Here is a 12,527-nt window from a genome sequence, read left to right on the forward strand (position 1 = left end):
GCCCCTTGTTGCCTGACCCCCTGGGGCATTGCCCCCCAAGACTGTAGACTTGCAGGGCAAAGGTTGGTGTCTGCAGATTTTTCTGGGCCCTTTATCACTGGCTGGTGTCACACACGTCGCAGGTGCTCGGAGAGGCAGGGAGGAAGGGTTTGATTCTGGGCATCGCCAGTTGGGGAGGGGCTGTGTGAGGGATGCTCTGAAATTCCCGCTTTTGACACCAAGTCCACCTTGGATGTGCCAGGCACAGTCCCGCTTAGATAGCGGGTAAGCGCTCTTTCCTGCCCTGTTAAGTCCAGGAGCGGGAGGTAAATTTGCAAAGGCCCTGAGTGCTCTGAGGATGCACTTCGTCCACAGACATGAGATGGACGCTGGACAGAAGCTGCGCTAGGACCCGGGGGTGGGGTGCAGAGTGACTGAGGAGCGTCTCAGGAGGGCTGCGGGAGCGGGGCCCCCTGCGCCGTGGGTGGGGCTGGGTGCTGAGCGGTGGTAAGTCAGCCCACGTCTCCTCAGAGGCCAGGCACCTGAAAAAATATGAAAGCCTGAATCCTGGGAGCGACCTGACCACGGAGACAGGAGCGGACCGGTCACCAGGCCGGCAGCAGGGGTGGGGCGCCTTCCTTACTGGCCGTGCCTCTGTCCGACCCCAGGTTTGCAGGGACAGGGTCCAGAAGAAAGCCCAGGATATGGGGTCCGCTTGCTTGTGAATCCACACCCACCTCCCCAGCTGGACACGCACAGGCCCCACAACAGGCTCCCTGGTGCCGGAAGCACGGGCACCTCTTCATTTCTTCTCTGCATTTTCTGTCCTTCTGGAGATTCTGCCCAGGACGTATGATTTTGGGAATCAGGAAGAAGTGACAGAGGGAATTCTGTTTGAAAACACAATGTACTCTCACATCGTAGCTCTGGGATTTGGGGACCACTCGTCCAACCCCCGTGCCTCAGTTTCCTGTCTATGAAACGGGGGCCCGAGGCCTCGCTGGTGGGGAGGCCATGGGATTACAGGGGACCACGTGCGCAGACGGCTGGTACGATCCCTGAGGCGCACACCTTCCCCCAGGATGGGGGAGAGGAGTCCCCACTGACCCCCAGGTGGGTAGGGGTTGCAGAGCCACGCAGAAAGGAGCTCCCTGGGGACACTGTGTGTCCAGCTCCCGGCTGTTGAGAGCGGCAGGCCGGGGCTGGGAGCGGCGGGCGTGCAGCCCAGCCCCCCTTCCTGCTGACTGGGCGGCCTCCCTCGTGAGCTCACGCTTTCCAGACAGATCCCCTAATCCTTCCTTTCTGCCCCAGGCGTACATAAGGAGGGCCTGCCTCCCCGTTCCCCACCGCACTGCCCAGAGGCCCCCGCCAGACACCGCAGCAGCCCCAGCCCCTGCAGTGCCGACGGCCGCCATGGACATCGCCATCCAGCACCCCTGGTTCAAGCGCGCCCTGGGCCCCTTCTACCCCAGCCGGCTGTTTGACCAGTTCTTCGGGGAGGGCCTGTTTGAGTATGACCTGCTGCCCTTCCTGTCGTCCACCATCAGCCCCTACTACCGCCAGTCCCTCTTCCGCACCGTGCTGGACTCCGGCATCTCCGAGGTAAGGCCTGCTGCCTTCAGCGGCGCTGCCCCCGCCGGCCTGGGCCGTGCGGAGGGGAAGCAGGGATCTCTGAGGCCCAGCCCGGGGCAGCCGCGAGCTCCACCTGCTCCCACCTTGTTTCCTGGATGGTGACGTCCTCAGGGCCACTTCCCTACCTCCCCTGACCTCCTCCTGCCCGGACGCACAGAGGCCGGGTGGGCTGTCCCCCAGCAGAGCCTCCCCTGCCTCTGGGAGGGGGGCCGGCAGAGGACCCGCCTGAGCCCGACCACAGTCTTTCCTCCCATCAGCTCATGACCTGTATGTGGTTGGTTAAGGCCCCCATCGCATGCTGGGAGCCCCCAGAACAGCCCCGCCAAAGCCAGCTTGATGGTGGACGGAGCTTTGTGCTCAGGGGCCGGGCGTTCCCCCCCAGCAGGAAGCCTGGGGGTAGGCTGTGCCGCCCGAGGTCCCGCTGCAGAGCTGCAGAGCCGCAGGGCGGGCTCCCGCCAGGTCTGCCTGGCGCCCGAGACCAGGCCCCGAGGGGACTCAAGGAGGCCCATGGCCTTCCCTACCCCTGAGCCCCTGACTCCCCCAGGGTCCAGCATTCTGGAGGGGCCAGGTCTCACGACTGCAAAAACAGGGTCCTGCCCAGAGCTGGTATAGCGGTGGTCACTCCAGGGGCCAATGGAGCCGAAACGCCCGTCCCGGGTGAGGGTGAGAGGAGAGGGGACGAGGCACTTTGTGTGTGAGGAGCTGGGCAGCCCATGCGGGCACGCAGGCTCACCACGTCCTCTTGCAAAGATGGGCCCAGGCTGTTTAGGGACAGGTGAGTGGAAGCCAGGGCAGCGACCTTCTTCCAAGTGCGCAGTCCCACCGGCTAGCCAACCAACCCATGACCAGCCGACCAACTCATAACCAGCTCTGTAATCATAACCTGCCACTCAGCTCATAACCAGCCACCTAACGCAACCAACCAGCCCCTCGACCCACAACCAGTCAGCCAGCCGGCCCCTCACCAGGCAGGTGCTGGGTGCCAGCCTAGTGTCTACCCCGTCCTGAGTCCTGGGCATGTGGAGGGAGCGCTCAGAGCCCTGACCTGCAGTCTCTGTCCCGACTGGGGACCGAGCCCCGGCTGCTGCACTCGGGCCACTCCAGCCAGCCCTGCAGGGGCCACGGCAGTCTCCTTCCCTGAGCTGCGGCGCGGCGGAGACCCACACGCGTGCCTGGTTTCAGGTCCGATCCGACCGGGACAAGTTTGTCATCTTCCTGGATGTGAAGCACTTCTCTCCCGAGGACCTGACGGTGAAGGTGCTGGAGGACTTCGTGGAGATCCACGGCAAGCACAACGAGAGGCAGGTGAGCTGGAGCTCGTCTGCGCCCCCTCCCCGGGCAAGTCCGCCTCCCGGTGACCTGCAGGCCGGCCCCAGCCCTCCGCAGCCTGGGCAGCAGGCTGTCAGCCAGTGGGGGCCTGCAGGGACCCCCACCCAAGAACGGCTCAGCATCCCTGGCTCTGTCCAAATCCCCCGAGTGACAGGAGAGAGTCAGAAAGACCCCAGCAGACGCTGGTGCCCAGGGGATGCGCCCCGCAGGGCTTCACCCCAGCCTCACGTGGGAGGACCGTGCCGCTGGGCCTGTCAGAGCCCAAGAACCAGGGCCTGGCTCTCTCCAGGGGGCGGGGCACAGCCAGGACAGCGCTCGGGGACCAGGGCTTGGTCCAGTGGTGAGAGAAGCTGGTGGTGCGGGAGAGACCCCACCCCTGTCTGCTGCTGGGCCCCTCTAGACGCCCAGACACTCTCCTGGGGCCTCAGTCTTTCCCCCTGGAGAGGTGGGAGTGGGGCCTGGGGGCCGAGCTGGGTCCAGGCCGTCAGGAGGAGGGAACGCCGTTGGGCCCAGGCATGGCTTTCTGATCTGGTTGGATGGACAGCAGGGACTTGATCCCCGCTGGTCAGTGGGGCCACAGACAAAAGGAAAGCTGGACCCCAGGGCAGGGCCAGGGACAGGACCGTTCATGGGATCTTGGAGTGAATTAGTTTGAAGCGCCAGCCTTGGGGGTGCCCAGACCTCCTGCAAGAGGCAGGGAGGGCCCGAGGTCCCAAGGCCCCGGACCCAGGCCAGCCTCACCCCTGCCTATGACAGTGTTTGGATGTGGCCCTCGGGCCGTCCTGGAGGGCCTCCTCCACCCCTGGCAGTGGCCTCTGTGACCCCCTTTCCACCCCACCCAGGATGACCACGGCTACATCTCCCGCGAGTTCCACCGCCGCTACCGCCTGCCTTCCAACGTGGACCAGTCCGCGCTCTCCTGCTCCCTGTCGGCGGACGGCATGCTGACCTTCTCTGGCCCCAAGATCCCGTCCGGTGTGGACGCCGGCCACAGCGAGCGGGCCATCCCGGTGTCGCGGGAGGAGAAGCCCAGCTCTGCACCCTCGTCCTGAGCACGGCCTCGGCCTCGGCTGCCACCCGCTGCGGCCCCGCGGCCCATCCGCCTGGGCCTAGGCAGGAGCGTTGGTCCCCCCTGCTTTCCTCTTTTTCGTCTCCTTCTCCCCTTCTCCCAGGGATGCAGGTTTGAGAGGGTAGTCGGGGGGGCTTGGGGCCTTGGCCTGCAGTGCTGAGACCTCAGAGTGACCCGGACCCCAACCCCGGCCGGCTGGTGGAAGTGACCTCCATCCCCGCTTCGTAGACGACATGCCGCCCTCCCGGAGGCAGGCCTGTCTAGGCCGGCCGGGAGGTCGGGGAGCACCCTGGCTGAGCAGTCTCTGGATGACCTCTGGTCTCCCGGGCCAGCCGGGCGCGTCTCGGCCCTCGGTGGCCGGCGCCCTCATCGCGGCCGGGCCGGGTGCCGTGAGGTCCGTGTGGCGTGGGCCAACGTGTGCCTGGGCTCCCCGCAGCCTCCATCTCTCAGACCACCTTCCCTTCAACCTCCCTGTACGTAGTGCTGCTCCTGGGGTGTCTGGTCACCCGTGAGAATGCAGCTCGTGGCAGTCAATAAAGAGCAGGTGACAAGCAACTTGCTGTGTGGTGGCCGTGCCGTCTGTGCGGGGAGTTTGGAGAGCAGGGGGGAAGGCGCCGTGCAAAGCGTCGCTGGGGCGCGAGGGGCGGGTTGAGGGGCCCTCGGGGGCTTCTGGTGACCAGGGCTGACTGGTCCACCCAGAGGGGGTGGCCTTCTCACTGTCTGCCCAGACCCCCGAGATGGGGGGAGACTAGCGTGAAGGCCAGCAGCCTCCACCAGGGAGCCGGCGGGGGCTCAGCCAGGGGCCCTGCCGGCTGCATGGTGACCGGTGACCACGGGGAGGGCCAGGGGAGTGGCCAGATGCGGCCTCCGGGAGCGGAAAGCGAGCAGACGCCACGGCTGGACGGGCACGGCTGGTGTGTCAGGCCGTGCAGAGGCGCTTTGCTGGGGAGTGGAGGCCAGGGGCCTCGGGGACCCTGACGGGGTGGTTCCCTCACGCCTCCTCCCGGCAGAAGCTGGCCACCAGCAGGGGAGGACCCGGGGAGAATCTCAGACGGTGATCGCTGCCCAGCATGCGGCAGGACAGTTGCTGCCGCGTGGGTTTTAAGTGGAAAGCAGGGCATTCGTGCGAACCTATGCGCGCGCGTGCACACACACACACACAGACACACACACGCCCTTGTGGCTCTCGGGCACTCTGGCCCCCATCGACAGAAGGGTCCTCACCCTGCGGGAACTTCCCCAGACTCCTCCCCCCACCCCCCTCCGCCCTGCTCCTTCCAACAGGAAGCCCCCTGAGGCCTGTCCTGTCCACATCCGTGGAGAAGAGGGTGCCCTGTGTGGGCAGCAAAAGTGGCCACTTGGGGGCTGCAGTGGGTGCTTTTGAAGTTTGGAGTCTCTGAGGCCCTCTGCCCCCCTGGCCTCCCCAGCTGTTGTCAGAAGATGGCTTTGGTTTTGCACAGCTTGGCCCATCGCCGCACGGCGCTGGTGGGCTGGGGGCCTGCCGGCCTGGCTGCAGCCAGAGCCGGGCCGTTGTTAGACACCGCTGGTCTTGCATTCACTGGGTTCCTGCCTCGGCCTGGTAACGGGCTGAGCTGTGATCCCCAAACCCACCTGCTGAGGTCCTCCCCCTGGCACCTCGGAATGAAACTGCTTTGGAGATGGTTAAGGTGAAAGAGGTGGTGAAGGTGAATGAGGCCATCAGGGTGGGCCCTGATCCTGTAGGACGGGCGTGTTTATAAGAAAATGAGACCAGCACAGACACACCCAGGGGGACGACTGCGTGAGGACATGGGGAGGAGGCGGCCGTCTGCAGGCCCAGGAGGGAGGCCTCAGGGGAACCAGGCCTGCAACAACCTGCTCTCAGACTGTGAGGAAATGAACTTCTATTACGGCTCCCACCTGTGGTAGGCGTTACGCAGCTGGAGCGGGCTAACACAGGCCTGAAGCCGCAGCCTTTGGCCCTCTGGCGAGGGGTGTGCGGCCAAGCGGGAGGCCCAGGGAGTCCTGGATTGAGCTCCTTGGTGGTTTGCAGGGAGTGCTGGGGCTCAGCCCAGGCAGGGAGCTGAGAGGACTTTCCCTGATGGCACGTGGGCTGGGAGACCCCGTCTTGCCTGGCCTCGTCTGAAACCACCTCTTCTGTCTCAAGTCTTATTCAAGATCTCTGGGGGGTGGGGGGACCTCATCCCACCAAACATGAGACTGGAATGTGGTTACGTGGTTCTGGATCAGGAATGGGCATGTCCCCTCCTGGGATCTCATTTTTGCCCTGAGCAGCAAGATGATTAGCAGCAGCAGCAGCAGCAGCAGCAGCAGCAGCAGCAGCAGCAGCAGGAAAAGCATTAACTGAGCACCTACTGTGTGCCAGGCGCTGTGTCAACCACACTGGCAGCTGGCAGCTCCTGCGCAGCCCAGCAGCCTGTAATGGGCTCCACTGACAGGGAGGAAATCCAGGCTTCCAGGCGGAGTCACCTACCTGACACTCCCCATGGGCGAGGGCCTGGCCTCTGTCTGACCTCAGAAGCAGAACTGGCAGCCACTGCCTAGTGGGCATTATCATACAGCATCACCCTCAACCTGTCAGGAGGCAGTGAGCAAGCCAGGCTGGTCCTGTTCTGCAGCCCACTTGCTGTGTGACCACAGGCAGATTTATCAAGCTCTCTGAACATTGGATTCCCGTCCTCCCCAGTTCACGAGGATGGTGGACTAGTCACTGCGATTCCAAGAGTCACCACCAGGTGGCAGCAGAGGCCTCACTTTGGCCGCCAAGACCTTGCCGGAAGGAGGAGCCGAGCCTGCCTCCAAGGTCACCTTCACGGGTCCAGACCGCGGGAACAGCCCAACACACATCCGCAGAGGGCCTCGCTCGAGTGGGCCCGCCCGGCCATGCAGAGCCCTGGGAGACCCTGTCCTGACCGGGGGCGCCGACATCCAGCAGAGGACACTGAAGCAGACATAAAATCCCCCACGGGGAGCCAGTGGTATTTCTTTATAATAAGCAGTTTTTGTTTCATTTGCTTGTTTGTAAAAGCATTTGAAAAAGAGGAAACCACTGCCTGGCAGGCCAGCCCTGTGCTGGGGGTCCCCGCGGCTCTGGCGGAATTTCCTCCCGCGTAGAATGACGTGGTGTGTCGGCCCTCCCCCGCCGCTGGCCTCCCCGCTCCCGTGGCCTCTGCTGGGAAGGCTCCCAGGGCAGCCTCCGGCCCCGCCATGTCCCAGGAGGGGCCGGCCCTGGCAGCTGCCCCAGAGCCTGACACAGGTGGCCAGGTCAGGGGTCAGAGGTCCCACCAGCCAGATGCTGGGCTAGCCGCCCCGCCAGCAGGCTGAGACCCAGAGGCTTAGGCACACGTGTCAGACCGCACTTTGGAAGGGGGCGGCAGGCAGCAACAGGGCCTGGGAGCTGCCGGTCTAGGCCCCACCTCCTCCCTGGGGCCGGCAGCCTTCTCTCTGCAGGGCGGGCACCTGCCGCCCAACACCCCGCTGCGGCCAGCAGGACGGGAGTGGGGGTGCAGAAGGGGGATTCCCGCTCAGGCTGGGGCCAAGCGAGCGGTGGCCTGGGGAAGGCGGCAGCCCCCCCGTGGCCCCCATCAGGGCCAGCTCCTTGGCGGCTGGTGTGGCCGGGCTGGGGGCTCTGCTGGTGCGTGGTTTCCTCCAAGATTCTGGGCCTAGGATTGAGTTTGCAGGGGCAGGGGAGGCTGGCTGCTGTCACGAAAACAGAACCAATTAGAAGATATGCATGTACGTGCGCACACATGCCTGCACACACACGCCTGCGACACACTTGCCTGCACACACACGCCAGCACACACGTGCCTGTACACACACGCCTGCACACACACGCCTGTGACAGCCCCAAGCAGGCTCCAGACTCTGCTTCCTGCCTCCCGTTGGCTTCCCTCTGTGTCGGATTTGTACTTGAACTTGAAGGCACACTCATACAAAAACATTTCTTGCTTGCTTCTCCACCTTGAGGGAAACCTCCCCACGTGACCAGCAGACACTCTCACATCAAGGTGTTTCAGGGAGACCTGACATTCTATGTGTTGCTGAAGCACCTGGTTACCTTCTGCTGCTGGACACTGGGAGGGTGGGGCCCCTGCTCAAGGGCATCTCAAGGGCATCTCAAGGTCACAGGGACGGAGTGTGAGGAGCAGGCCAGGCGGTGCCTTCTTCCCGGGAGCTGTCAGCCTCCTGACTCCCGCAAGCACTTTCCTTCACCCCCCGCCCCAATCCTTGCCTCCCCTGGAGCCAGAAATCAATTGGAAAAAAAAGGCCTGACTCAAAAATGCAGCTTCCAAAGCCTCTTCAGACGGAGCCTCACTGCATTTAAGGGAAGGTCTGCAGACTGCTAAGCATGGGGGTGCACGGGGCCCCGTCAAAGGAGACCATTCAGACCTGGGGGACCGAGGTGGGCGGTGGGACGCCCACATTCCATCCACGAGTCCGCGGGAACCTGGAAGCCCCACGCTGGCCCCAGCAGCTGTCAGAGGTGAGGCAGGGGGAGGTTCCTGGAGGGGCTGGGGCCAGTTTCCTCCCAACGGCGGGTAACAGAGATGTTTGGGGTTTCGTGTGCAGGTCTCTGCTGGGGCCTCCCCCGGGCTCACTCGGGGCACCTACCAAGGCGCTGCTGACGCTTCTGCTTGTTTGCTGGAAAAGCCAAGTTAAATGATTGCTCTGAGGATCCGGGGCCTCCGAGGGGGTTCCGGGGTGTGAACCCCAGCCATCCCCTCCTGAGCCCACCCTCCCTCTCCTCGCTGCCCGTTCCTGCAGCCGCTGTAAAGCCCATTTCCTCTGACGGGCAGCCCAGGTCCTGCAGGGCTGTGCTGGTTTCCTGGGGCCGCAGACGGCCACAAACTGGGCAGCTTCGATCAACGGAAATGTATATGGAGACCAGAAGTGTGAAATCAAGGTGTGGGCAGGCTGTCGCCCCCTCTGGGGCTGGAGGGGAGGGCCCTTCCTGCCTCTTCCAGCTTCTGGTGCTGCCAGCATCCCTGGCTTGTGGCCCCCTCCCTTCCATCTCTGCCGCCTGGCCCCATGGCCTCCTCCCTGGGCCTGTGTCTCTGCTTTTCTTGGAAGGACACCAGCCCCTGCGTTTAAGTTCTACCCGGGGATCCAGAATGATCTCATCTTGATCCTGACCTTTACTAGATCTGCAAAGACCCTTTCCCGAATAAGGTCAGGCCTGCATGCTGTGGGCTTAGCATTGAGACGTCTTTTCGGAGGCCACGATTCCACCACGACAAGCACCACGCCGCTGACTGCCACAGCCCCTGCCTGCGGGGACGGCCCACGTGCAGCCCTGCACTGTTCCTGGAAGGGAGCCTCTAAAGGCAGCAGGACGGACACCAGCCCATTTTAAAGAAGAGGAGACTGAGGGTTGGAAACGTAGAGCCAGGGGCAGGGGACCTGCGGTGGGAGCCCCGGCTTGGCCACTGGCCGGATAACCAGAGCTGAAGTGCTGCCCACGAGGTGACGGGCAGCTTCCTGAGGTCCCTTTATGAGAAGGTTCTGTGATGCCTGGATCTCCTGATCCGTGAAAGCGAGTGTCTGTGACGCGCGCGATGACACCCGCACAGGCCAGGCCGCTCCCGCGGCCGCCCTGCAGGTGGGACGTTTCCGCATCAAGAGTTTGGTTTGGAGTCACGAAAACCAAAAAGAAACCAAGCGAACACAGAAGAGAATGACTAAACCAGTAAAATCCCACGTGGTGTCACTTACACGTGGAATCTTGGGAAAAAGACAGGCGGGCTTATTTACAAAGCAGAAACAGACTCCCAGACAGAAAACAAACTTACGGTGACCCGAGTGGGGACGGGGGTGGGGAGGGATAAACGGGAGTCTGAGATTTGCAGAAACTGACTGGTACATATGAGACAGATAAACAGCAAGTCCGTCCTGTGCGGCCCAGGGAACCAGGTTCAATACCTTGTGGCGACCTGTGGTGAAAGAGAACACGAAAGCAAGTCTGATAGGTTCATGCATGACTGAAGCACCGTGCTGTGCACCAGAAACTGGTGCAACAGTGCAACCTGCCTGGACGTCAGTAAAAATGAAAAAAAAGAGTTTGGTTTGGATGCGTCCACGTGAGGTGGCCCCAAGAAGGCTGGTGCCCGCCCCCGCCCGGCTACCCCAGAGCCCAGCCCGCCTTGTAACCCTCGGAGGCCTGCGCTTCTGGTTCAGGCGTTGCCATGGCAACCCTGGGACTCCGTCTACGGATGACCCGAGGTCCAGCGTCCAGCAATGATTGACCTATTAACAGACTTGTGGGGTTGTGGGGCAGCCGCTGACCCGGGCCGGGGCACTGCCACCCACGGGGCCCCAAACATTCCTGCTGGGAACCAGGAGACGCAGGTGCCACTCAGGGTTCACAGGTTCAAGTCCCCACCCTGCCAGCAAGGTGGTCCTGGACCTGAGTCCTTGCTCAGGGATGCGGCCCCCAAGGCCATGTGCAAAGGAGGACTTGACAGGCCCTGGTCACCTCGTGGGGGGGGTGAGGGAAGCTGGGGCCTGGAGGGGGCTCTGGGTCCCCACGAACCCGGGGGCAGGGCACACCTGGACAGCTGCATGACATGCCTCCACCTTCAGCTTATTGGTCCAGAGAGGAGAGCCAGGCCGTGGGCGACGGGGGCTCGCCCCCCGCCCCCCATTTCTGGTGAGAATGGAGGAGGGCAGTGATGTGTGGTTTCTCTGTGTCCGTGTGTGCACATGGGGCCTGGCGTTAGGGGGAGATGGGGAAGGGTCTACATAAGAAACTCGGTGCCCTCTGACACCGCTTCCTGTGTCCTGAGGACTTGGGTGTTTTAGGACAGGGTGTGTTTCTGGGGTGAATCTGCCAGGCGGTGAGTGTGCATCTCAGGAAACAGGCCGAGGCCTGCCGTGGGAGGCGGGGAACGTTCCCTCTGGTCCACGGTGCACTCGTGGATCACGGGGAAGGGCCGTGCTCTCCTTCGGCACGGGCATCACCAGCCGGCCCAGGAGCCCGCACCCTGGACGGTGGCCACCGTGGGTGTGCTGGCTGGGAGGTTAGGGAGGCCCCAGAGGGCAGCAGCGATGGCTCTGACAGCTGAGGTGAACAGGATGGGAAGTGGGGTGCCCACAGACCCCCCCCTTTGGCAAGGGCTGGGGGCTCTTCCCCGGCCCTGCCACAGCTCTCCCTCTGCTCCTGGGCCCCTGGGCTCGCCTCCTTGGCATGTCCTTCCCCTGCTGCACCTGGGCCCCGCCCCTGAGCCTGGGGTTTGATGGGTGGGGAGTCAGGGTGGGGTGGGTGGGAGCCGTGAGTCCACGTGTGGCTGGGTGACTTCCCTCCTGCACGCTGAATGGGGGTGGGGCTGGGGACACTGGGCCACAGCCCCCTCCCTGACTTCCTTGCAAGTGCCCCCACTGGGCACTGAGGGTCCTTTCCTCAGGTCACTGGGGCCCTCACCTGACTCCCTGAGCTCCAGGCCCGGCCCGTCCCTCTGCCCACATCCGGCAGCCTCCACACCTCTCTCTCCTCTGGCTCATTAATGGGATTTAGGGCAAACTGATAGACTCGGGCCCCTGAAGGTGTTAGGTCCCCGAGTGGAAGGATTTCCGTTTTGGAAAACCAGGAGATGCAGTCCTCACCCAGAGCCACGCCCTCCACCCCCCGGGGATCCTGTGGGGAGCCCGTGGGAAGAGCTGGGTGCCGAGGCGGGTGAGAGGGAAGCCCGGGCCCAGGTGCCTCTGGGAGCTGCTCACCTGTCCTGGGCTGCACCCTCCACCTGCAGGGCGGGAGTGACCTGTGGGGACTGAGCTGTGGGTGTGAATGGACCCAGGCTGCCACGGAGCCAGCCATGTCCACACGGCCCCCCCGCCGCTTCCTTTGTCCTGTCTTGTGTCACACCGCTTGGGCCTGACTCAGGCCAGAGGCCAACCCGGCGGGGGGGGGGGGGGTCTGCCTTCCGAGAGGCTCACAGGAGCAGTGAGGCTGGGGGTGGGCCTCACGGGCAAGCCTTGATGGGCGGGGGTGGGGTGGGTTCTGCCCCCTCCCCGTCCGGGGGCCGCCCCCGCAGAAGCCGCGCAGAGCCTGCTCCGGGGGGTGCGCTGCGTCCGCTGGCCCGGCGCCCTCTCCTGCCTCCGCTCCTTCCTCGCTCTCGCTGCCCTGGGCTCACACTCCTGAGTGTGGGCTGCTTGTCCTCGATCCAGGCTCTGCTTCCTGGAGCAGCCCTTCCTCACTGCAGCCGGGCACCTTCCAGGAATGAGGTTCCCACCCAGCAGGTGGGAGATGCCAGCCGCCTTTGTGCCCGGCTCCCGGACGTGCGGCAGTGGAGTCGCCGATTAGGCCTGCGATGTTAGGGCTGCAGGCGGCCCCCTCCTCGTCCCCAGCCCCCAGCCGCCCGGTGCCTGTTTTCTCAGACACACAGTGGGGAAGAGGATGAGGGGCGTCTATGGGGACAGCCTGGGATGGGGCTCACGTGCACCCTGATGTGAGGCCCGGAATGGCTCCCCTCCGCGCCCATCGGTGACCCTCCCGTGGGAGGTGGGGGTGGGGCAGGGCCGG

General features: G+C 64.1%; 1 protein-coding gene across 1 annotated transcript; it reads left to right on the forward strand.

Moving 5' to 3' along the window:
• Positions 1–1,301: 1,301 nt before the first annotated feature.
• Positions 1,302–4,524, forward strand: CRYAA (crystallin alpha A). The gene is made up of 3 exons (XM_072938895.1): positions 1,302–1,581; positions 2,794–2,916; positions 3,783–4,524. Exons 1-3 carry the CDS (start codon positions 1,393–1,395, stop codon positions 3,990–3,992), a joined length of 522 nt encoding a protein of 173 aa, XP_072794996.1. The 5' UTR covers positions 1,302–1,392; the 3' UTR covers positions 3,993–4,524.
• The last annotated feature ends 8,003 nt before the right edge of the window (positions 4,525–12,527 follow it).

This window comes from Vicugna pacos, chromosome 1, assembly GCF_048564905.1.
Source record: "Vicugna pacos chromosome 1, VicPac4, whole genome shotgun sequence".
In the NCBI taxonomy this organism is placed as follows: Eukaryota; Metazoa; Chordata; class Mammalia; order Artiodactyla; family Camelidae; genus Vicugna; species Vicugna pacos.

Excerpts from the sequence above, each read along its gene's own strand:
- CRYAA (XM_072938895.1), top strand. The coding sequence starts at position 1,393 with ATGGACATCGCCATCCAGCACCCCTGGTTCAAGCGCGCCCTGGGCCCC. Across the intron at positions 1,582-2,793 it reads TGGACTCCGGCATCTCCGAG|GTCCGATCCGACCGGGACAA; the intron begins GTAAGGCCTGCT and ends GCCTGGTTTCAG. Across the intron at positions 2,917-3,782 it reads GCAAGCACAACGAGAGGCAG|GATGACCACGGCTACATCTC; the intron begins GTGAGCTGGAGC and ends CACCCCACCCAG.